The sequence below is a fragment of the Lampetra planeri genome, chromosome 11 (genome assembly GCF_965212315.1).
Source record: "Lampetra planeri chromosome 11, kcLamPlan1.2.h2, whole genome shotgun sequence".
NCBI classification, from domain to species: Eukaryota; Metazoa; Chordata; class Hyperoartia; order Petromyzontiformes; family Petromyzontidae; genus Lampetra; species Lampetra planeri.
The window spans coordinates 4,064,659-4,090,485 of record NC_136117.1 but is presented as its reverse complement, the minus strand read 5'-3'; the positions used below and the strand labels follow the sequence as shown (position 1 = coordinate 4,090,485).

Below are 25,827 nucleotides of genomic sequence, written 5' to 3'. Positions count from 1 at the left end.
ATACTTGTGCACATTATTTCATGATTTTATTTTGATTATTTTACTTTGAGGAAGCCCCTGAGTGGCGGATATGAATGTCGGACCTGTTCCTTTATTCATAACTAGCCTGTTGCCCGTCCTAGGACGGAAGCTGTAATATTAAAGATGTACATTTACGTGTTCTTATGTGACTGTAAATCTTCGCAGGAATTGTTGCACGTAAATAAAATTTTCTCAACTTTTAAAATGAAATTAAGGACTTTGTAAGATTTCTCGGTATACGATATTTTGAAGACTTCACTGGATTTCACTGTAGCACTGTATTAATGGCAGTTATTCTTTCACAAAACTATATCATAAAACACGTCACTTCATGTCACTGTAGCACTGTATTTAACTGACCTTCAATTAGTTAAAAATCACTGCTCTGATACTTTATTTTCTTCTGCTTTCACTCGCTGGGGTTGAAATTAATTTGAATTTGATACAATATTTAGAAAATCACGGAGAAATGTATATATTATCATTTAAAAGCAAAAATTAGACTTACCTTTCGTTTCAAGTGCTGAATAAATACATAAAGACAGCAAAAGCACTTTATTGCTGCGTATAATTACTTATTTTATAATATTTCAATAAAGAAACGTCAAATTTAAAGCGAATTTGCATTAAAAAATGTTTCTCCGCTCGACCTGGGGGAGTGTAAAATTCCACCCGCTCATGATTATTTTATAATTAACAAGCAGGAAGTACCCGGCGTTGCCCGGGTCTTAAAATATTTCAAAACTACTCTTAAAAATGTAACAGCAGTGCGTAATGACTGTGGTGGTACCTGTTATGATGGCCGCAGTGCATATTGTGGTGGTACCTGCTTTCACTGCAGCAGTGCATACTGACTGTGATGGTACCTGCTATGATTACAGCAGTTCATACTGACTGTGGTGGCACCTGCTATCACTACAGTAGTACATGCTGACTATCAGGGGCGGTTTCTTCATTAGGGCGATTGGGCGACGCACCACCAATGTCATTCAACCACAGAGTCACGCTAGCCGTCACTGTCAGCCTCTGGATATAGTCCAATCAGCGTCATGTCACGTTCTGTGGAGTACCGCCTCTTTTTGGGCGATTTCACTGCGGCTGAGAATCGCCCCGAGTGGCCCCATAGACTTACATTCAAAGATGTTTTTTTTCGAACGGGGGCGCTGCAATGCATTCTCTATGGCTTCCGGGAGGGCATGCACTAACGTGCTTACGTCATCATACGTGCTAACGTCATCATACGTAAGCACGTTTCATCCAACAATATAATTTATCGCCACCTAGTGGAATCTTTAATAAAAAAAACTTGAGTGGTTTGTTTTAATAGTGAGTATATAAACAAACAAGATGTATTGTAAGAGTCACTTTATTTTTCATTAATATTAAAGAAGTGAAGTTGCCTTTACATGCTTAAGCTGTTAATTTATTCATTGCATGGGTGGACCTTATCCTTATCAATCATCCAGACATTTGCCCCCCCTGAGAGATTTTGCAGGAGCCGCCACTGCTGACTATATAGCAGTATTTATCGACTCTATAGCACAAAGTACTCACCTGACAGAGTGGCGTGGTGAGGTCTAGTCCCGTGCAGAGCCTTCGGCCTCGCCTAGATTTTCCAACCGGCCAAGGTGGCACCTTGGCAGGCTGGGGTGCTACCCGTGCCCCACCCCCCCCGTACGATGTCCCCGGCCGCTCTGCAGTAATATCTACGGCCTATAGTGGTCACATTGACCGACGGTATAGTAGTAATAACTGCACGCATCGTGGTGGGGGGGACATGAGACAGTGAAGAATTTACCTGAGCATTTAGTGTATTTTTATAGGATTTTTAACGCGACCCTCACTCCCACCGCCGAAGGCGTGCGACTTGGCATAGGCCATCCTCCCCACCAAAGGCACGTGAGTTGGTATGGTCGTGCACGCGTCATAAATAATTGAAAACGAAGGGCAAAAAAACGCTGTAAATCGCTAATTAAACTAATTTAAAGTTGACGGATGTGAAAAAGGAATAGCGCTTGCTCACGGCGGGGCTTACGACGTGGTACCTGGCTATTTTAATCCCCCTCACTCCCACCGGAGGTGTGCGACTTGGCATGGGCGCACCCCCCCCCCCCCACCAAAGGCGCGTAAGTTGGTATGGTCGTGCACGCGTCTAAAATAAATAACTAAGTAAATAGATACAAGCAAAGTACACAAAAATCGCAGTAAATCGCTAATTTAACTAATTAAAAGTTGACGAATGTGAAAAAGGATTAGCGCTTGATGACCGTGGGGCTTACGGCGTGGTGCCTGGCTATTTTTTTTTCGTAAACCCCACCATTGGAGAGCCAAGCGCGCGACCACACACAAACCCAGAAACCCACAATTTTTGACTTTTATATATATAGAAGAGAAGATAGATGACGGGGGGCAGGGGGGGGGTGCGGCATGTGGAGTGACGTCACGCGCGTTACACACATTTCTGGGCTATTATAGTAGTAATGATCAGTCGCTATTGCCAGTGATCAGTCTGATTTCCTAAGCAGCAACAACTTCCCATGATAACAACATGCACTTTAGTCACATGACGTACCTTTGAATGCCTGAAACAAAAAATACATTCTAGACACTGGACTTGTTTAATCCCCTGGCGTGACAGCTGAAGCAACGGTGCAAGCGTCTACAAATCACCACGCCTCTGTCCACGCAGCATGTTGCATGTGGCTATTCCCACCTCTTCTAAAACGTTTGACCCGTGTGGAAGAGCAGAACAAATTACTGCCTGGAGGGGCTCTAGAACGCTCTCTCTAATGAGGGCCCTTCCACCGACAGTCACGTGAGCAGGCAATTGCAACGCTTGCGTCTTCGCCTTTCCAAGTGCGCAAGGTGAGCGTGAAATGCGCAGTTGGGGCTGCCGCGTGCACGAGCAGCCGATGGCACCTCGTTGAGACGAGCATCAACGGTGGGTTCATTGAGCAAGGTGACTGAACTGATATAATTGCTATGCCGAGACAATGTGGGCATTGACCCAGCGGAGCGGAAGCGCGTTTTCCGCCTGTCGCAGAACTTTGTGGTTCGAGACCAGTGGCCGCACCTGGTTAATACTGCGTAAGTTATACTGGATCATAAACAAAAAAAGTTTTTCCTGGCTGCCGCTTGAGCAGGTGCACGTGTGCAGCGGTGATCTTATCTGCGCGATCTCAGGTCACCCGCATCCCACTGCGTTAAGCCGTGTTCGTGAATCGTGCTAACATCACGCCTGGCCCCTGGCCCCACTCACCCTCCACCCCGGATGTGTATCCCGAGTAAATGCGCGGGCAGTGCTCGTATTCACCAAGAAAACACGTAGTGTCTGTTTCACAGTGGACATTTCGTGATGTTGTGAAAAAATAGACAGTAACATAGCCCCCCCCCCCCGCCCCCCATATTGTGAAACTACCGCAGACGATACTCGTCTGTGAAACGTACCACCTTCGTGATTGCCCTGCGCTGTACAAATTCCGCGAATACCAAGTGTACTGATGACTTGAAGATTTGATTTGAATGTTTAATGCAGCAGTGTTACACTCTCATTAGACCGGTCCTTCTGGAACGCTACATTAATTTCAAAGTGGCTTCATCACGTGATGATAAAGCCACTGCCATCACATTCCAATTATTCAGTTAAACCTCTTACGATGCCATTCAGCCGGCGGTTCTGTTTGCAGAGCGCGTGACTCAAAATGATTAGTTCGAAAGTCAAATTCTGGTCATGGGGCCAATTCAACCCATCGTGCCTCACGGGTCCATGCAATGCATGCCGCTTTATAGGAGGTCAACAGTGGTTATTGTGGAGAAATTGGCTCAATGGGGAAGTGGGATTCCCGTCTCTGATCTCTAAGCCATGAGTGAGTACCACCTCATTCAATTAAAGGATTAAACTATTTTTTATTTTAGCAGGTAAGGCCCACTGATATATATATATATAGCTCTTTTCAGAAGCGACCTGGCCACAAATGACAGCTCAACGAAGTGGCTCATCACGTGGAAATGTATAGCAGCCAAATACTCAGATCACATATTTATTCTGAATGTGGAGGGAAAAAACAGGAGGACCTGGGGGAAAATACACGCGACCACGGAGAGAGAGAACACGCAAACGCCAAATATACACGCATGAGAGTCGGCATCGAACCCACAACCTGTATAACAGGCGTTGCCTGCCACGACGAGCAAAGGCCAATGCCGAATCTCCACTGCCACGCGCCAGGTTGCGTGTTTCCGCTGCAGAAGTCGCGCCGCGCCGACTGACGTCACACGCAATGACCAATACGATTAACCCCGCCTCTCTGGCCCTGCTCGGCCCCCACGAGCCATATTCAGATGTTCTGTGAGGGCGAGGGTTTGGTTCTGGCTCAGCTTGGAAAATCATCATCATCAACATCACAATCCATGGGGAGATAGCCCGTAGGTATCCACCTCACATTTCGTTATTTGTTGCACCTCTTTCTAGCAACAATCGCTTCAATCGTCAAGCCATTCTCTGTTAGGTCTTCCTCTCTTTTCGGTTCCTCCCATTTTTCCAAAACACATTTAATTTCCCTGTTGTCCACCCGACATACGTGTCCAAATAGTACCAGTTTCCTTGGCATCACTGCTTGCATCAGCTCTTCGTCTACGTGCAACCTCTTCCTTAGTTCTACAAATAGCCAGTGGAAACCCACCTGTACCGTGAAGGGATCTGCGCCAGCCTGACTCTTACACGTCACGCACCACGATCTGAAGATGAAGTTTGTGGCCATGGAAAGCCACTTGCTTCAGTTCTCATCATCGCCACGGGCGGGATGCATGCGTGCGGGGGGGGTGCGCTACCTGAAGGTGCACGTAGCCTGGCACAAGCACAGTGGCGGTGACGTCACCGCCACCCAGTGGTAAACGGCAGTCGTTGTTGTGGTTGTTGCCGTTGTACCTGCACAGGAGTGGGGAGGGCGGGGTGCTGGGCCGCGAGAGACCACGTGTGGAGAACGTCGACGGCGGGAAGGCAATGGAGAGGGCTGCCACCGTGGCCTGGTCGTGACGAGGGCCTCCGTGGTCCTCCTCTGCCTCCGCGCTGCCTGCACACGCAGATCGACGCGGTCTATCCGACGCGTCCCAGTTTTTGTCGTCCGCTCGCCCTTCCTCGACCCCGCTCAGAATTGCACCACGCAGGAGGTTACCCCCGAGAGCGCAGGGTTTCATCAGTCGCGGAACTCTGGTTGAGCTCCCGTGACAAACACTGATGCCATTCCAAGAAAACAGAGGGAATAAAAGGTAAATGTATAACAATAACCGTTGTTTTGTTTCAGTCGCTGGGATATACGACTATCAGTGACAATATACACACATCCCTATGTCTCAATAGGTTCCTGAACGCTCAACCTCACTGCTATACATGCAGTTCCAAATGGTAGGAAACTGAGCTTAGCTGTGCTTTTAGTAAAAAAAAGTGCACTTATAGCGTTGTAAGGAATAGTCATATAAAAACTCTAAACAAAACACCTTACAAAAGGAAAAAAAATTCTGGTGGAGAAGAACATTGCATCTAGTAATTCACTTACCATTGCATAACCAGTGCTATTATATGTCCTAGATTTAAAGGAATGTACGTGCATGAATAATACGTGTTTTAATAAAAAAAAAATGCTTTCAAAACTCAGGTGATGATGAGCATCCTCAGCCAAATTGACATAGTTCGGATTATTAGAATGTACGTGGAAATGCCCTCGACTCTAAGGGCCAAACTAAGGTAATGACATCGAGATGACGAAGATAAATGTCACAAACCATCGCTCTGACAACTGCCTATTCTGTCATTAGAATTACCGTTTCCTCTGGATTACAACGTACACCATCCCACCCCCTCTCTTGTATTTTAAGCAAAAGTTGTGGGCGCATATTAAAATATGGTAGACGTGTGTGTGTGACCAGATCTGCATTACATTATTCACACGGAGCAGAAATGTGGGATTTATATTAATATTATTCCTGTACACGCACTGACAAAAGGTGACACAAAAAGGTAACACTTACCAGAAGGTAACATTTACCAAAAGTTACATTTCCTATTAAATGTTTAACTAAATCACTTTTATATTTATTTTACCCGGTAAGGCCTACTGAGCTATATAGCTCATTTTCAGAAGCGATCTGGCATAAATGATAGCCCAACGAAGTGGCTTATCACGTGTAAATATATAGCAGCCAAATACTCTAAACGCATTTTTCTAAACGAAGCGGGAAAAACGGGAGGACCTGGAGAAAATTCCACGTATAATGGGGAGGGAGACATTCAAACTCCCAATATACAGTCGAGATGGAACCCACGACCTCCTCGATACCAGGTGAGGTAGTTCACATCTCGCCACCGTGGCCAGCCTACCTCGAATCTACCTCAAGTCTATTTTTCGTAAAGCTTACCCACACACACACACATCCGTGCCCGCTCTGTGCCACGACACTGCACACTTTGTTTTAACATGACCCCTCCCTCTCCCGTTCCCTTTTTTGGTTTTGTTACAATGCTGCTATTTCCGATGAATGTGGGATTGAATGGTGAAACAGAGAGGGGACAAAAAAAGATAAAGTACGCTTCGATAGACGAGGCAGTCCAAATCAGATTTGAATGCAGTCTCAGTGGTGGGAACAGGGCTGGGAAGAATGGCAGAAATTCTGGAAAAAAAACTAGCCCGCTTTTTTTTTGTTCTCTCTCTCTCTCTCAGCCCTTTATTAACGCACAACGATTGCCGCGGAAGCAAGTCAATGAAAGAGGCTGTTTTGTTGCAGACATGCGTTTGACGTGAGGTTATTAAATTACAATGGCTTTTCGGTAAACTATTTGCCTGCCCAACCGCCCTCCCCCCCTGGCAGGTTTTGTAGGCTTTTTGGAAAACATTAAACGTTATCTTATCGAATTTTCAAACGGAAGTGCCACCGGCAGCCGTGAAAGCAATCTTTTCAAATGTATTCATGTGCCATCATTTTTTATGCCACCCGATCTCGAAACAAATGTTTGATTTAGAAATTAATAACACATTTACTTTCTTTGTATGAACGGAAAAGTAAAAGTTACGTAATAATTTGCCAACAATATATATTTTTACTTTTTATTTTAAAAAAGCCAGGAATTTATTATTTTGGGCGCAGTCCAAATATGTTAATAATGTGTTCTCACTGGATTTAAATTTGAAGGTGGACGCAAAAAAAGTAATGGTCTGACATTGCTGACCTTTTAAGAGTAATAATCAAATTCATTGTGGGGAAAAAAAATTATCCTGGCATTTCTAACTGGTGTGTGAGATCATCTCGCTATTTTCACAGTTGCGAGAAAAGCGAACTTCCTAGCGACAATGAAGATATTCCTGCGATCTCACCATTCACAGGCAATTGTGTAACACGTGCGCTGCACGTGCCAGATCGCTATTTAACGAAGTGGTTTGAAAATGAAAAGTTCTTCCTCGGAAGACTGATGGCTCAAGTGCAGTGATCTCCAAGGGAACGCTGCATAAAAGTAGGAATGTTTTATCCAACTACGTCATTGCTTTCTACATCAGGTCCGGGTGACCTTTGATCACCCCGTGTACCGAACATATTTTTATTCCATAAATCCACAGAAAATCCAATGCATGACTCATAATTGGATGAAATTCCGACAGAGAGCATGTGTCCAAGGAGAATCACAGGCATTGCACGCAGAGGTTACGTTAATGTCAGAGACACATTGGTGCAACTTTAATAAAGGCAGATTATGTTGTCTGTCTGTGTTAAAACCAAATTAATGAAAAAATTACGTGCCACCTCTTTAGTTGAGAATGTATCATAATGTTGCTGAACTTTATGCGTACCCTTAGACGGTGGTGCTGCAGCGTAAGCATTTGACTCACATGTTGTGAGCCTAAGCCCCCGTGAGGGGTCCAACTCAGCCCATCATCCTCCTGGGATCAATGAGTTCTACTTTGTGGAAATCAATCATGGCTAGCCTGTAGAGAAACTGGCCCCACCATAGGGATGTGGAATTTCCATTCCCGAATCAAGGCCACCAATGGAGTTAGGGAAGACCTCACCCATATTTGTACTTCCACGTTTTATGTTTATTTATTTATTTTAGTGACTTACTTCACTTTTCTCTATCTCACTCTATCTCATTATTTGAAGGCCAATGTCGACAAATTATTATCGAGGCTTCACCCCGTCCCCACCCCCGTTTCCTATGCGTACGTACTTTGTCAGTAGACCCCCCATACGCAAGCGAACGCTTTTGGGTTAACCCCCCATCCATGTGTACGTACTAAATGGATAGCCCCTAATGTGATTGTGGGATCATCAGGATCACGGAATCAGGCGGGGAGATGGGGGAGCAGAGCCTTGATAGGCATTCAGGCTGGAAGCCAGGCCTTGTTCGACCTTAGCCAGCCCAGTGAAATCGCCATTGAAATGTATGGCCGAAGCCTAGGTAGTTATAATATTAATATTTCAAAGGTGTTTGGGGTCAATACCGGTCGGCTGGTATTTGGGTAGATTACAGCCAATCGGGATCAACCACATTTGCTATTGATACATATGGCTGAAGCCTAGTGCATGGAACTGAGCCAACTCCACACCGATTCCAGCGTGGTGTCCAGGTGAAGAAGGAGGTCTAAGCCGCCTGGCCAGGACAATGGATATGCCATTGAATTGAAATAAGGATTCTCTTCTGGGCGAATCCTAGGCTCTCAAAGTATCCCCATTGTCGTCAAAAGTAAATTCAGTGGTGGTGCATGCTTGTAATCTAGTACTGGGGAGGCGAGGGTTGGTGGATAATGCCAATTATTATGAAAATTCCTTCCTGTGGGCGTCAAGGGGCTATAGCTCGCCAAGAGAAGACGGTGCGGCAAATGTGGACTCCGCCTGTTCCATCTGCGTGTGATAAAGTTGTTGTCCCCTCGCAAGCGTGGGTTCTTTTTTAAATCCTTTATATTAAGTTCACTTGCTTGCTTGCTTTCGCGCTTACGACCGTGCAAATCTTTCGGTCGTTTTTTAACCCACTTACCGTGATCCAATCGAGCTGACATTTTGCACACAGACTCGTTGTGCGTGACAATTTATTTTCGTGAAATTTGTTTTCCAAAATTTTACACTTTTTAGGAATTTTTAAAAAATATTTAATTACCAATTGCTTAATGGTGGCAGGCAATCATCTGACCCATAGGTGGCAGCCATCTCAAGCCAGAGGACGAGAGGACTCTAGCCGCCACGCATATCAAGGATTTATAGTGAAAAACTTTGTTTTTACGGGTTAATTTTTTCTGGGTGCTCTGGTTTCCTGACCGAAAACACCTGAATGCAAAGAGGACTGCAGACATTGGGGGGCACTGGCTCACTGCCTGGCTGCCTTTCCCACTTGTCTGTGGCTCCTCCTCGCACCTCTGATTTGTTCTCTCTTCGACAGTTAGCGAATACAGTGGGCATTTCAAGCTAAAATTATTATGATACCTGGGGTCTCCATTGAAATGAATGGGATTCTATTGGATGGCTTTTTGCGTGGCATAATCAGTGGCGTCATGAGGTTGCCAGGGGCCCCGGTGGAGCCATAGGTAAATGGAAGCCCCTGTCCACCTCGTCCGGAGCCTGAGCCACTGCGGCTTCTAGACCCCGGTTCAGTGGCATAGCCTGCAGGACTACTCAATCGCTACGCCACGGGGGAGAATTCCTGTTCGAATTCCATTGAAGTGAACAGAGATTTTAACACGAAATTCGCAATTCCTGGAGGAATTGTTCAGGGTGGGATCGTGGTATTTAGATACAATCGCCTGCAGAAATTGTTGAAAAAGTGCTTTTTGCAGGAAAAACAAACCTTCACTCAGTCTTAAGATTATTTTGCAGGGAGGGCCTGCATTGGGGTACTTGGCCACATCCTTTTTAAAGGGGTTATTTCCTATGTGTGAAGAATCAGGAGAACCCAGAGAACATGCATGCCATACTAAGGGGATAACATTGAAAGGTCCACACAGACCAATCTCAAATCCGTTTGCTTTACTGCCATCTCCCGGCCACCTCACAGACCAGTGGAAGGGACTGCACACAATGCGACGATACAGCAACTATGTGTTCCAAAGTGCTAGATTATCGGCATGTGCCACCAAAGCTCAGTGGTGTGGATTAATGTAATCATATTACCAAAGGGAAGTACCCTGTAATTCCATACTATTAATCAATATTTATTGCGTTATCCTGCAATAACGATGTCATCAGGAAATCTGAGATGGTTATTCATTTCTCCGCTTATATTTATACCCAGTGGTCGAAATCGTCTGGTGTATGACGTTGGACTAGACTGACGCTCCGCAGAATACCAAAACTGCATTTGACGTGGGCTGCGAGATGAATAGGTTTCATTCAGGGAATTCTACATTTCAATTTCGACCACTGTTTATATATTTATTTCTCGGAGCTAATATTTGGCAAATATCTTCTGCAGTCGCTACTGAATAGTCCCGATGAGATCATATCTTCCGTTTTTTAACTCCTTTTTTCCAATATTGATGTCATTATTTTCTTCATGCAATCTCATCGTGGCCGTGCCATTTTTTATATGCGGAGTACAAAAACCTGCAGGAAATTATTGAAATATTTTAACATTGCCAACCACACTTGGCCTCCCCACAAGCCCCAAGGTCAAAATATCTCTGCCATTGTCAGCAACCTCGTTACCTCAAGGCCTTCTCTCCAGCTGACGCACCAGCCACCTGCTGTTCACTCCACCCTCCTGAAACGTCCGCTCAATAAAAATCAAAGTTGCTTACACAATCTGCGAACTTCTGCAGGAGGGCGCCATCGACATCCTCTGTCTTGCTCACACTTGGTGGCATATGCCCTCTGAGCTCTACCCACTATCTGCAAGCTCTCCACCTTGGCTATGACCTCTATGGAATTGTTGCCACCTCTAAAACACCTGACTTTAAATCGTCCACCGTAAGCACTCAAAATGTTGGCTCGTTTCAGTACCTTTACCCCTCACCTCCTACCGCCTCGGTGGCGAGATGTTAACTACCTCGCCTGGTATGCAGGAGGTCGTGAGTTAGATCCAAACCCTGATGCTTGCTATATATTTGGAGGGTGCATGCCTCTCTCCCCGTGGTCGTGTGGATTTTAATCCGATTCCTCTGCATTTTCCCCTCCTCATTTAGAAACAAGCGTTTAGATTGTTTGGTGCGTAGCAGCCCATCTACAATTTCCATCGTTCTTCTGGCCCAGTGCATTGCGGGTTGCCTCGATTGCAGGCTCACCAACACAATCATCCTACAGCCAAAACACCTCCCAAAAAGGGGGCGCAATGAATGAAGCAGCGTGCCCGGGCGGCGACGATAAAAGCCCGGGTAGTTTATCATGTACCGTGCACCAGAGTAAAAAACGTTACTTTTTTTAAAATCTTACTTCAGCCATAGCTTATATCTCCTCCTTGCCACTCACTAATGCTGGTGATTTCAACAGCCGCTTTGACGGTCCATCTACTACCATCTCAACTCGGCTTGTTAATCGATCATTGGTTAAACGGAGGAATCGATTCCAGTAGAATGTGAGTGGGAAGAGGGGGGCGAACCCACACTTTACCCAACCATACGCGACTTTGATGACACTGTGTAACGAAAAATGTTTTTTGGTCCTGGGTAGTAATTGTTATTTCCTAATTGCAAATGCCTTAAAAGTACAGAAAATAGCAATTGTTCCCCACAAACTTTGCTTTTGTGATCAGGATATTGATATTTTGAAATTGACCTATTTTCCAGAACATTGCAAATTATTCAGTGCTGAGTAAACTTGGAGTAACTTCTAGAACATTCTAGAACTTTCCAGTAATAAAAATAGTAGTATAAACACAGGGGCCTTAAGTCCATCAGTTCAGTTTAGTTCCAGCTGCCTAAGTGGATACATATCTGCATTTATCTGATATGGCATCAAGAGGCTGCAAGCATCCGGCAGACACATGCTGCTATGTCTGCGGCCAATTTATCAAGACAAGAGCGATAAAGTACTCTGTGGAAACATCTGCCAAGATGTGTGAGGCCTACAAGGCATATTTCGGCATGCCTGTCGGGGATCAAGACAAACAATAGGCACCTCATTTCACCTGCGACCAATGCAGAAAAAACTCTGGAAGATAAGATGGACAATTGTTTGCTCAGAATTTTATGATATGAAACGTGTTAACATTTTAACAATTGTAAAAGTGTTTTTTTATTTTAAAATGTTTTACCTTTTTCAATATTATTGAAAAAATATATCATATATGAAAAATGTTGCGAGAATCTCTTACACGTTAATCATTGGTGAAATAAATGTATTTTTGTAGGATGGTACAGAGGGGAAAATAGAGCCATGAAGTTCACTATCCCAAGAATTTAGCAGGAACCCACTGACCACTCAAGCAACTAACTTCTGAATGGTGGACCCTTCCAAACGTAAGACTGTCAAGAATGCACCTGCTATCACGTATCCGGACCTTCCTTCATCCATCGCCCCGGTGCCACACTGCCATGAGCTCCCCGTACCCACTCCTCCGGAGAGAGAGCAGCCATCTTTAGACGTGAGCAGCAAGTCAGAGAGCGAAGAAGATGTTGTAGATCCAGATGACAATTTCAGAGGTGGAGCTGAGGAGAGAAACCCATACTACCCCAACCATAAAGACCTCAACGACTTGATCAAAGATCTTTGTCTCACCAAGTCCATTGCCAAGCTTTTGACATCTAGGCTCAAGCAGTGGAACTTGTTGGATGAAAGTGTGCAAGTCGCAGATCAGAAGAAGTGTCACCAACCTTTTTGCAGCTTCTTCACCCGTCAAGATGGGCTCTGCTTCTGCCACAATGTGACCAATCTGTTCGAGGCAATCAGAATCGCCTGTAACCAGAATGAGTGGCGCCTCTTCATTGACAACTCATCCAGGAGCCTCAAAGCAGTGCTGCTCCATAATGGTAACCAGTACCCGTCTCTTTCCCTGGCTCACTCGGTGCACCTCAAAGAGGATTACCACAGCATCAAGACCTTGCTGGACACCTTGAAGTACGATGAGTACGGCTGGGAGGTCATCGGAGACTTCAAAATGGTGGCATTCCTGATGGGTCTCCAAGGCGGTTTTACCAAGTTTCCCTGCTATTTTTGCCTTTGGGACAGCAGGGACACCAATCCGCACTACCACAGGTGGGACTGGCCACAGCGGACCGAGTTCTCTGTGGGGAGGAACAACGTCAAGTGAGAGCCACTGGTGGATCCCCGGAAGGTGCTGATGCCACGATTGCACATCAAATTGGACCTTATGAAACAATTTGTTAGAGCTGTAGATAAGGAGTCGGCAGCCTTACAGTTCCTTCAAGACTTCTTCCCGAAGCTGTCTGAGGCTAGGTCAAAGCCACAAATAAAGAAGATCCTGGAGGGCAATGAATTCCCCAAGAAGCTCACTAGTAAGAAGAAAGCGGCTTGGAACAGCTTTGTCGCAGTGGTTTGTGGCTTCCTGGGCAATCACAAGGTCGAAAACTATGTGGAGCTGGTTGAGACTCTGGTGAAGAACTACGGCACAATGGGCTGTAGGATGTCCCTCAAAGTCCATATCCTTGATGCTCATCTTGATATATTCAAGGAGAACATAAGAGCGTACTCGGAGGAGCAAGGTGAGCACTTCCACCAGGATATACTGGACTTTGAACTCCGCGACCAAGGACAGTATAACGAGAACATGATGGGAGGCTATATTTGGGGTTGATTCGTGAAAGTTATTTACAGTATAATCGTAAATTTGGAAAAACTACTCACTTCTAAATCTTTTGTAGTTATTTTTGTATTACTTCAGTATACATACATGTTAATTTTGATTCATATGTTGTTTTTTCTGACTTTATGTGAATAGCAAGACACACATTTGCCCGTTTTCTCATTGAGAATAGGTCCATTTCAAAATATTACTGTCCTGGTGTACAAAATCAAAGTGTGTGGGGAATAATACCCATTTTCTATACGTTTTAGGCATAAGCAATTACGAAATAACACTTACTACCCAGGAACAAAAATTGTGTTACATAGAGTGATCAACCTAACTACGGTGTTACCCATTTATACTTCTGGACGAACAGAGGCATGCAGAATTTAAGAAACTTGCCCCCATCATTTTTCACTGCTGCACTGGGAGATCGTTTTGAGCCAGGGACCTCTGGATTGCAATTCCAATTTTCCTACCACGACACCATTGCGGCAGCTTCCTCCATTTCTCAATGAGAGAGGTAAACATTCGATGTTTATTCCCAGATATTGCTCCACGTGCATCAAACCGCAAACCTATTTCTTACCAGTCTTTTTTCGCGGTCACTATCCGTGTCCGCGGATCTCTCCCAGATAATCTCGTCTCCCACACTCGCTCCCATGGCCACACGGTCCCCCTCACCATCTCAACAGCGAGTCCATCACTCTCACCACCATTGCACCAGTCACTTAGCAATCACACAATTTCCTTCCCCCGGCCACCTCCTTCCAGGTCCCAAATATCCTCTTGTCCCACCAGACATCTGTCTCCTTCACTTCTCTGCAACTGCACTCTGTCGATCCCTGTTACGCGGTCACATTACACCCTTTCGTTGAGGACCAGAGTGCCACTGTGCCTACTGCTATGAATGATCTCGGCCTTCCAAAATACTCTCTTCAATTGGTCAATTTAAGGCCGAGTCAGCCTAGGAAACACTCAAAATGTGTTCAGATACAATGTGCCAATTCACGACTGGGAATCAATCCCAAGTTGTCAGGACCAAAGTTGTGAACCACTGTGCCACCAATCTCCGCACATACAACACGAATATCCTTAGGTTTTTCGGTAAAGTCACGTAGGTAAAAAATAAAAATTAATAAAAGTCAAATAAAAATAAAATAAAAAATCACGACGTTTCGGAGGCAACACAAGCCTCCGTCTTCAGGTGGAACCGTCACAGAACGATAGCTGTATCACTTGATATCACTTGATACAGCTATCGTGCTGTGACGGTTCCACCTGAAGACGGAGGCTTGTGTTGCCTCTGAAACGTCGTGATTTTTATTTTATTTTTTATTTTTTACTTTTATTAATTTTAGTTTTTTACCTACGTGACTTTACCGAAAAAACCTAAGAATATGAATCCTTGCAGTCACGAAAGCTTCAAATCTAAAAAAATACAACACAAAGTTAAAGACAAAGATCCCCCACAGTAGCCTTTAACAGGCTGTCGGGGTAAGTGCTGTTCGTGAGCACCTATTAAGACCCCCACTACACATGTATATCCACCTTTGTGTTTCCACTGCTGATGTTTACACACTGTACTAGGGACTTATTTAAGGCTGAGTCGACATAAGCTACCAATTCAGATATTCGTCACCGATGACGGCCGCGAGTGGGAATTCAACTTGGGTTCGTCGCACAGTGCCTAACTGCTACACTACCAAATATTCCTGCTGTAGCCTTAACAGACTCTTGAAGTAAAATATTATCAACGAACACCTATGAAAGCCAACACAGCACACAAGGGGGTGGGTGGCCAGCATCATGCCCGACCACCTTTCTCATCCCAGTGCTAATGATTACACACCACACCAGGTACTCATTGAGGGTGAGTTGACCTCAGGGATGCCCAGGACCGGTTCCGATATTCTTCACTGGTTTTGGCAGTGATCGCCAATCGAACTCGGATCGCCGGGTTCATAGCGGAGTCCACTAACCACGACACTACCACTCCCCACATATACAATGCACACACACAATCACACATGCATTGTGTAGGACAGGTCATAATGTTTTAGCAATCTTTTTTAGAATGAGACATTTTTCATTCTCAACCACCTAACAGTTGGCTCATTTTTCACGACAAAAAGTACATTACTATTAATGCTATAGGTCACTATTCTGAAGGTGAAAGTAATTAATGTGAGCATATATTTTATATATATACGATCCTCCCAGGGCCCAAATGGGCATAGTGTCGTGGTGTCCCCCGTTGGGAACCCAGAAACAGGAAAATATATTCCACATTCCTATGGTGGGATCGATTCTTGCCTTGGACATCCACCGTGGTGTCCAACAGTGGCTGTCCATAGCAGGAATCGATCCTGTCATAGCAATGTGGAATTTCCTTTTATTGCCCATAATACAGGTATTTTTTTGGTCAAATCGCGTAAATATAAATGCGTCGTTAAACCCGCCACCACCCGACACAGCCAATTAGTAAGGTTTGTCACGTAAACAGAACGTGCCAATTGGTTACCAGTGCAGCACACCCGTGCGTTGGAGAGCAAATCCACAACATTTACAATCTTCAGTACGACGTTTCCCCAGTAATTACAACTAGCAGCATCAGGCGGCAGCCAGATTTGTCGAGACATCCTCCTGTTTCGTTCCTGAGAGGGATAGATGTGATGACGTCACTTGTGCACCTCTCTTGGACGAAGTGGGGGGGGGGATTAATGAATGGATATGGGCTGCCCACAACATGACACCACGCTCGTTTGTGCCCGCTGTTGGGCGCCGTAGTGGTGAGATGTTAACTACCTCGCCTGATATCCAGGAGGTCGTGGGTTGCATCCCGACCCTGATGCCTGCTGTATATTTGGAGTTTGCATGTCTCACTCCCCGTGGTCGTGTAGATTTTTCTCCGGTCCCTCTTGTTTTCTCTCTTCAAATTTTGAAACATTAGTATTTAGCTGCTAGAAATTTCCACGTGATAAGCCACTTTGTTGAGCTGTCATTTGTGGCCAGGTTGCTTCTGAAAAAGAGCTACATAGCTCAGTGGGTCATACCTGGTAAAATTAAAAATACCTTAGTTTTAATTTAGTTTGTTGACTGCTGGCCAAGTCGCCCTTGAAAAAGAGCTGCAAATTTCAATTGGCTTTACTCTGGAAAACTTCAGATTTCCTGTAAAGTGATACTCGATGTGCTAATCTCAAAGTGATATTTAGCAGAAAGAACCGTTGACTGGGATTTAAACCTGCGAACTTCCGTGTGGAAGTTCAGCATCTTTAACAACAGTACCACCTGCCTCATCATAATGATATTATAATGACAGGCTATTAATTAGCATGCAGTCAAACAATTAAGAGTAAAAATAATAATTAAAAACAGGAGGTCTGCACTTCCTTGCTGCTGATGATGGAAGGTCCTCCACTGGAGGAGCCTCTAGAGAACCCCAGTTCGGGGATATTTTGGTCTACTCTTTCACGCTCATATTACCCCAGCACAATCAACGAACTGTCGTGCATGTCCACTGCAGCGTGCACAGAGGGATTTCAGAAACACACCCCCGTTGTTTCAACTGCCGCGCCACGAGATCGAATCGGCATGTCCACCCCGCTAACCAATTCCACCACGGCACCAATCCTCCAACGAAGGAATCTCGCTACACGCCGCGGAAAGCATCGGGGGAGTGCCGAGTCGCGGCTCTGCAGTCGCTCGCTCATCACCTTGCCGGGGGCGAGCACCATCGCTCGACGCAGCCAGCGGGAGTCCCGCGCGTCCCTGGGAGCGGCCGACGCTGTCGAGACGCGGGCTCTCCGGGGACGAGAGCGAGTGTCCGCGAGCGATAACCACGCCGCCGTCGCCGCCGCCGTCGCTGCCCCAAGCTCCCAAGAGAGAGCGCTTATCCAGCGCCGGCAGGCCAGGATGGTGAGCCTGCATCTGCCACGTGCCTCCGTCAAGCTGCTGGGAAAGAAGGCGGTGGCGTTTCAAAGTGAGCGGCGCCCTTGTTCGTGGGCTTGCGGAGCTCGTGCTACAACCCAATTGTGGATTCAACCAAAGTTCCTAAACGTGGTCGCACCTCAACGGTATGGTTTTCGCTCGCGAATGAGGTCATAATGTTCAGCGAGAGGAAGTTGGTCCAGCGAAGCCCATTTGATACGATGAAAATAAATTGAAGTTGTCGTGTTATAGAGGCTATGTACAATTTGGGTAGAATTATACCTCATGGTTGCTCCCATTTAATTTTATTTTTCTAGTGCGCAGAATATGGAATGGGCCGTAAGTGTTCTTCGCGGGAGTGTAATCTACATGCATATTTCTTACTCATTATCCACTCCAGGCAACCATCACAAATGAAAGAAGAGGAATTGGATGGATATCATAACCCTGCAAATGCCACATATTTTAGAGAGAAAAATTTCTGAATTCACTTTTTTTTCTATTTTTTTTCCCGCTTGCCCAAGAAAAAAAAATCAATATAACATTTTAAAAGGGATCAAATTATACTTTGTGAAACGGGTCAGCGCAGAACCCATTTAAGACAAAAAATCTCTGCTTGATGGTGCGGCTGGCTGATATAAAGCTTCATTAAACCTCAGTGGGTTTAGAGGCGTGGACCATACAGATGGAAAGGCGCTTTTAGCTGCCTCAACCCGTGCTGTGCGGCTATCCCTAACGTTATTCTTCGCATGATTTTGCAGCCTTTTTACAAGCGGCACACTGGCATTTCGAGGAGGAGTCCCACAGGAATGGGCCGCATGAACACAAAAAAAATATGAGGCTTCGCAAAGAAAGCAGATGATAGAAAGAGGCTGGGAAAACCCAGGGGGCTGTCTGTGCCACAGCACTGAGCCAGCGTCACTGAGATGCCGGGTTTGAATGTGGGCAGCGGCGATCTGTTCATTGAAACGGGTTCTCGGGTGCGTGAGCTGGGGGTTTCAGACCGGTCAACCCAAAGCGCCACGCACACAACAGTGTCCAAGTGTGTTACAATGCTCATACAGCCATGGGTGCAAGTAATCATCTCCGAAGCTGGTAGGGTCGAATTCCACATTCATATGGCAAAGCACCGTCGATCCATAGGACAATCCCTGTGTTAATTAACACAAAGTGGCACTTGAATTGAAAGCCTCAAATGGATGATAGACTGAGTTTATTTATGACTGAGATCTGAATATGATTAGCTGGTTTGAATGATCAGCAGTTTATCAAATGGGTGAAGGGTTAAAGATTGTACATAGTGTATTGTAAACCGCCTTAAAGTGGTCATTTTAATACCGTGTGCCATGTGCACGTCATCTGTAATCACGTGTTTTTACTGGGGAGTAATGACACAGCAATTAGCACACCCGTGCAATAAACCTGGCCACCTGAGTTCAGTTCCTGACAATGGCTATCATCGGTGGCTATCAATATCTTGAATTGGTCATGAGCTTTGCTTCTGCCACAACCACACTGACCAGACTGGTGAAGTATGGTCAAACGACGCCTATGAATGACACGGCGAAAGGAGGTAGTGGATTACACTGATCAACACACTTTTTCTGGCATAAGGCATTCCAACGGTTTTATAGTAATTTTGGGGTGCAAATTTTTGTCTATCACATCAGGTTTTTGAGATATCAAATATTGCATTTTCAATAAAAACTGCGGAAGAAAAATATTAAATAAATGTGGATATCTACATAAAATGATATTATAAACACACTATCCTAAAAAATACAGCACTATATTTTAACACTAAAGCAGTCACTGACTCGCAACAACTTGCAATCATAAGTGACAGAGTTAATTTCGGGTAAAATCAATGAAAATGGGGTATGCCGATAGCATAAATGAGATGTGATAGAGCAAATCTGAGATCAGATTTGGAATTAGCACCCTGAAATTAGTCTAAAACAGCTGCAAAAGTCCAGGCCAGAAAAAAATGTTTTTTTTTTATTGACCAGTGTTATAAGATAGGGCTGTAAGTTATCAATTATTGCTGTATCCCATGTGCTTGTTGCAGAGAAACATTTCCAATGAACGATTGCTGCCTGCTATGACACCTGGATCGGAAGCACGGACACTGGAAACAACAGTGGAGCAGAGACTCAAGTGCAAAGACTCGCAGAGAGATCCATGCTGAGAATGAGACTGAGAAGCAGAATGAGAAACGCATCAGTCAGAGTTCAAACACGCATCGATGTTGCACGAGGTTGCATTGCCAGAAGAGATGAAAGGTGGGACTGGTGGTAAAAAGGCGATTCTATTTTATACTCAAGATGGCAACATATTCACGAAATTTCAATGTTGTAGTCTGCCAGCCACGACGAAAGGGCGTCAGGAGAGAATGTGTAGTTTGTCTACTGCTCTGTTGAAGGCGCACAGGCCACAGTGGGTCCACCATACGGCCTAAGGTTTGGGTTGCATGGCCACAGTCTCACTAGGGCGTGCCGTCTATTTTCCATTCGTGAAGACATGCGCAAAGCGGCCTGCTGATGTCCCGATGCTGTTGACAGCGTGAAGCGGGACTTGCCTGCGGTCCGTGCCGCTGACCGCTCGCCGCTTGTGCCGCGTCCGCGTGGGGTCGCCCGACCCCGCGACCCCAGGCCCCACCCTCTCCGTCGGAGCGGAGGTCCGGCTCCCCCGAGGAGCCCTGCGTGGCCGCGTCGCTGGACCCCAGGGAGAGGCTGCCGAGGAAAAATTTGAAGGGGGAAATAACAATCCATGGGCAAAGAGATCGGTGTTGGGGTTAAATTAGGAAGACCGCCACCAACTGCTTCTTAATGTCCAATGCGTTTGAAGGACTTGTCATATTATTACGGGACATAAAAAAACATACCATGCATTCAATTAATTGAGTGAGATGAATATTACATGCATCGTACAGCAATGCATTGGTGTAATAAGTCTCCTTATTAATAGGCAACAGGGGGGGGGGGGGGAGCTCTGTTTGCTCATTTATGTTTTCCCATACTAAGCCGCTTTAGCATTTAAATCTAAATTAAAAAGAAAATCATGGCAAGGCAAGTCAAATGTCATGCACAAATGAGTGTGCATCAAAGCACGCCTCTCTAAATGGCCCTGATGCAGTGGGGGGGGGGGGGGGGGGGAAATCCACATTCCTATGGACTGGGACCAGCCTTTCCGTGGCAAAAACAACCGCTGCCTACGAAAGAGTGTTCCTCTCGTGTTGTGAACCACGAGGGATGGTGTAGCTTGGTCGACTCCCGGCGGGGATTTGAACTCGAGTCGGGTTGCTCTAATCACTCTGCCACCCATCAGGACAGCACAGAGCCTCACGGTGCGTACCTACAACGAGAACTCATCTGGCTGCCCACGTGTCCATCCATCTGTCGACGCAGCCGCACGCGACGGGGTATTATGACTGAGGCGCGCGAGTTGTGGCGACTCGCTTTTCCAAACCAGATCATTTCACCTTGGGATATGATGTCGTCGTACGCAGTCACCGGACCGTGTGGACGAGTATGGGGGATATAAAAATGTGTCGTTAAAACCCGCCACCACTCGACACAGCCAACTAGTAAGGGTTGTCACGTAAACAGAACGTGCCAATTCGTCATTAGTACAGCACACCGGTGTGTTAGAGAGCCAAGCAACAACATTTACAATTTGAGTACGATGTTTCGCCAGTAATTACAACTATATAAGGAACGAAACAGGTAGATTTCTCCACAAATCTGGCTGTCGCCTGACGAAGCTGGTTATAATTCCTGGCGAAACATCGTACTCAGATTGCAAATGTTGTGCCTTGGCTCTCCAACACACCGATGTGCTGTACTAGTGACGAATTGTCCACGTTCTGTTTACGTGACAACCCTTACTAGTTGGCTGTGTCGGGTGGTGGCGGGTTTTAACGACACATTTATATATTTACGCGATCTAACCCAAAATAACCTCCATTATGGATGATATTGGTCTGCGAAAGCCTGCTACGTGGTAAACTGAGTGTGGGGGAGTTTGCATTCACAGGAGGAAGTGCAAACGTGGACGTGGCCTCTGAGTGGCACAGTGAGGTCCTCGGGGTCGTGGGGCTGGACTGACCGTGAAATTTCAAGAGCATAATCTCGTCTCTATAATGAGGAAGAGTACAATCTTCACAGGACCAGCTGCCTCTAAATTTCAACTCTTTCTTTTCTGTGAGAAAAAAAAGACATTACACACACTGGGTGGCCCAAAAGTTAGGACACATAGGGTTCTTTCATTTATTTTAACAAATGTTAAAAACTGGCTTCCGTTAATATTAATGCATGTGTAATGCGGGCGTAAGCGACCTACCGGATGTGACGTCACGGGGGGTGGAGTCATGTGACGTGGGTGGAAGGTTCGGGTCCTTAAGCGGGTAAACCGGAAGGGGAAGTCAGTCGGGGTGTGAGCGGAAAAGAGTGAGGCCACGCGGGCGAGTGTGGAGAGGGGGGGGCGCCGACGGCCATCGGGGGCCAACCCCGAAGATAAGAGGAAGCTGCGGAGTGGTGTGCAGCTGCAGAGGAGACAGCCAGAAGGGCTGCGTGTTAGAGGCAGCGGTGTGGCTGCCAGGAGGAGCTGCGGAGAGAGAGAGAGAGAGGGCTGCATGTTAGAGGCAGCGGTGTGGCTGCCAGGAGGAGCTGCGGAGAGAGAGAGAGACAGCAAGAGGCTGTCAGAGCTGCGGAGGGAGAGGAGTTGCAGCGAGTACAGCCAAGGGGGGCTGTGTGAGAGAAACAGCAGCGGAGCTGCTGTTGTGGATCGGGCCGACATTGGAGTCAGCACCGTGGAGAAGCTACAGAGTAAAGACAGCCGTGTGGGTGTACAGCAAGACCCGAATAAAGGACACTGAGCCAGACATCGTGGTCCAGTCGTTTATTACACTGGTGTCGGAAGTGCAACGGCATGTCGAAACAAGTGAGGAAGAAAGTTAATCCGGCGCCTGCATCGGCTTCTTCGTCCGACGACGACGAACTCCCTCCAACCACGGATCCTGTTGGGGTGGTGGAGGAGAGCCCGGCTGAGGCGACCACGGGAACGGGAGTGGAGGATGTTGGCGCGGTGGCGGGTCCGTCGACATCATCAGACGCGGATCAACGATGGCAAGCGATGGCGGTACAACTGGAGGCACTTAAGGACGTCCTGGCGCATCTATGCCATCTCGTCGCGCCAGGGACGATGGATGATGCAAGTGGTGCTCCGCGGGCCGCCACGTTGCCTGTCCTGCCGCCGCCATTGCCCACGCGGCAAGAGGCCGCCATTTTGCGCGCTCCGTGGCGCCAAACCGCCATCTTGGCCACGCCGCGGGCCGACGCCATTTTGAATTTGCCATCACAACCACCACCATTGGAAGACGGCGGGAAGAGGAGTCGGAGTCGCCACCTTACAACGGTTAAAGAATTTTCCGTCGGTGGGGACTGGAGCGCGTTCGCCTGCCGCTTCTTGGCGGCGGTACGCACAGCAAGATGGACCGATGCGGAGGCTTTGGAGGTGTTGCCGACTCTCCTGGACGACGAATCTGTCCGATTCTTCCGTTCCATAACGACCGATAAGAAGGCAACTTTATGTGGTGTTTTTCAAGAAATGGCCGATGCTTATGAGCCACCAGATGATGCGCATCGGCGATTCGCTCAACGACAACGAGCACCAGAGGAGTCGCCCGTGGCGTTCAGGGGTGCGGTGCTGGAGCTGGCCATGGCAGCTTATCCTGAGACGCCACAGGACCTGCTCGAGCCTCTCATATTAGGGAAAATGTTGGAGCTGTCTCGGGATCTAGGGATCCCCATGCCTGTGTGTGGGCATGAGAAGCTAACTTCCCGGACGGCTGCTAAGTGTCTCGATGCGCAATTCAACCTCCGTCGCTGGAAACAAGTGACGGCGTGGACGGGGGGGCCCGTCAAAGAAGGGGATGCGCTGGGGTGGAACCCTGCGCAGGCTGTCTATGTTCCGGATGACCGGGGCCCTCAACAACTGACGGCCGCCTCCGCTCCATGGACGGGACGCGGCGGGCCGAGACCGCGCGCGGCGCTACCAGAACGGGGCCGTCAGGAGGCGAGGCCTGCGCTTCGGCGCAACGAGGCCGAATGTTTCCGCTGCGGGCGTAGGGGCCACTACGCCAGAGACTGCTGGGCCCGCTTCCCGGCTCCGCCGCAGCAGGAGGCCTCGGCACCGGTCAAGTCGGCTAAAGATCCTCCGAAACAGGCATGTCGGCACGCACCAGACACTCGGCAAGGCTTTACACCTCACCCATCACCGTCGTTGCGCCATCCTAACGTTGTGGTTAAAGCATGCCCTTCGACGGGGCCTTGTCGCTCGGTCACGCAATGGCGCAAGTTGGCACGGAGAGTCGTCGCGGCCGCTACGGGCTCGTCCACTGTACCGGGGTCTATACAAGGGGTAGACGTACGCATTTTGGTCGACTCCGGCGCGTCTGCGACTATTATTTCGGATGTCATTTTTCATCTGTTGGGCATCCCGCCGGGGGCTGTGCGTCCGGTTTATGGGTCGTGCGTCGCTGCCAACGGGGGTAGCATGGGTATCGTGGGTCAGGTGGATGCTAAGATATCTATTGGGGATGTGTCGGCCTCGGGTGTTGTGTTGATATCGAGATCTTTGGCGGTTCCTTGTTTGTTAGGCACCGATTTTTTGGCTAAGATGCCCATTTTGATCAAAATCAATGAGAATTGTATTGAACTGCCGGGGGGCCGTCAAATCTCGTTTCTGCCGTCGCCCTGGGGGCGACCTGCTTCGGCCGTACAAGTGCAGGCGCTGTCCGTCGCATCTGTGGACATCCCACCTGGTACACAGATGCTTATACCCTTGCGGTATCGGAAGCCCCTGCCTGATCGGCTAGGAGCAGTAGGGGTCTTGTTGTCACCGTCCGCCGCGATAACAACCGGGTTGGCGTTAGTGGGGGCACAGACCATCGTCCGGCCGGATCAATTACCGTTTTTACAGGTGCTTAATGCGGGGGGAGAAAACGTCCGTGTCCCGGCCGGTACGGTTGTGGCACATGCCACTACGGCGTTTGCGACCCATGATTGTCCACATAGCCGGGGAGTTGTTGCTGGGGTTTCCGAGCCAAGGAGTTCGGATGATCGTTGGGTTGCTCATTTATGTGACGAAAATTCTTCCCTGTCCATGGAGCAACGTGGTGCGCTGCGTAAATTGTTGTTGACATATTCCGATGTGTTCAGCTCCGATGATTTGGATTTGGGCCGCACTTCGTTGCTTTACCATCACATTGAGACGGGCGATGCTGCCCCTATTCGATTAAATTCGCATCGGATGAGTCCTGCGGAGCGAGAACACGTACGGGGGGCAGTGGAAGACATGTTGGCTGCGGACATTATATCGCCATCTAACAGCCCATGGGGCGCTCCAGTCGTCTTGGTTAAGAAGAAGGATGGCAAATTGCGATTTTGTGTTGATTTCCGCAAATTGAATAAGATATCGGTGGCAGATGCGTACCCCCTGCCGCGTATGGATGACTCCCTCGACGCATTGTCGGGGGCTAAGTTCTTTTCCACACTGGACCTCTCTTCGGGATTTTGGCAGCTTCCCCTTGACGAGTCCTCACGGGAGAAAACCCCATTCCGTACGCCGCAGGGGTTATTTCAATTCAACTGTCTCCCGATGGGATTGAATGCGGCTCCTGCTACATTTCAAAGATTGATGGAGCTCGTTTTGACGGGGTTGCAGTGGGAGACGTGTCTTATATATTTGGACGATATTATTGTCTTCAGCCGCACATTTGATGAACATTTGACGCGGCTGGAGACAGTGTTCACGAGGATGCGTTCTGCCAAATTGAAATTCAAACCAAAGAAATGTCACCTACTGCAACGGTCCGTCCGCTATTTGGGGCACATTGTGAGTGCCGAGGGAGTGTCCACGGATCCGGAAAAGACGGCGTGCGTCCGGGATTGGCCGACTCCGGCCACCGTGGGGGATGTTCGGCGGTTTTTGGGATTTGCCTCGTATTACCGAAGATTTGTGCCGGGTTTTGCGACGATTGCGAGGCCCTTGCATCTCCTTACGGGTAAAGGACGGAAGTTTGTTTGGGGACAGCCGGAGGAGGCGGCCTTTCGGAGTCTGCGTGATCTATTGGCCACGGCCCCAACATTGGATTATCC

The 25,827-nt window shown here is 47.4% G+C and overlaps 1 protein-coding gene across 1 annotated transcript in view; it reads right to left on the bottom strand.

Annotated features, from left to right (window-relative positions):
* LOC144721221 (dynein axonemal heavy chain 3-like) overlaps positions 1-25,827 on the bottom strand; it is an 814,808-nt gene that overhangs the window by 602,774 nt on the left and 186,207 nt on the right. The window contains exons 6-8 of the mRNA XM_078598660.1: positions 20,247-20,400; positions 17,455-17,692; positions 4,949-5,093 (exon numbers count right to left, since the gene is read on the bottom strand). Coding sequence (XP_078454786.1) covers positions 4,949-5,093; positions 17,455-17,692; positions 20,247-20,400 — 537 coding nt within the window. The remainder of the gene's footprint in view (positions 1-4,948; positions 5,094-17,454; positions 17,693-20,246; positions 20,401-25,827) is intronic.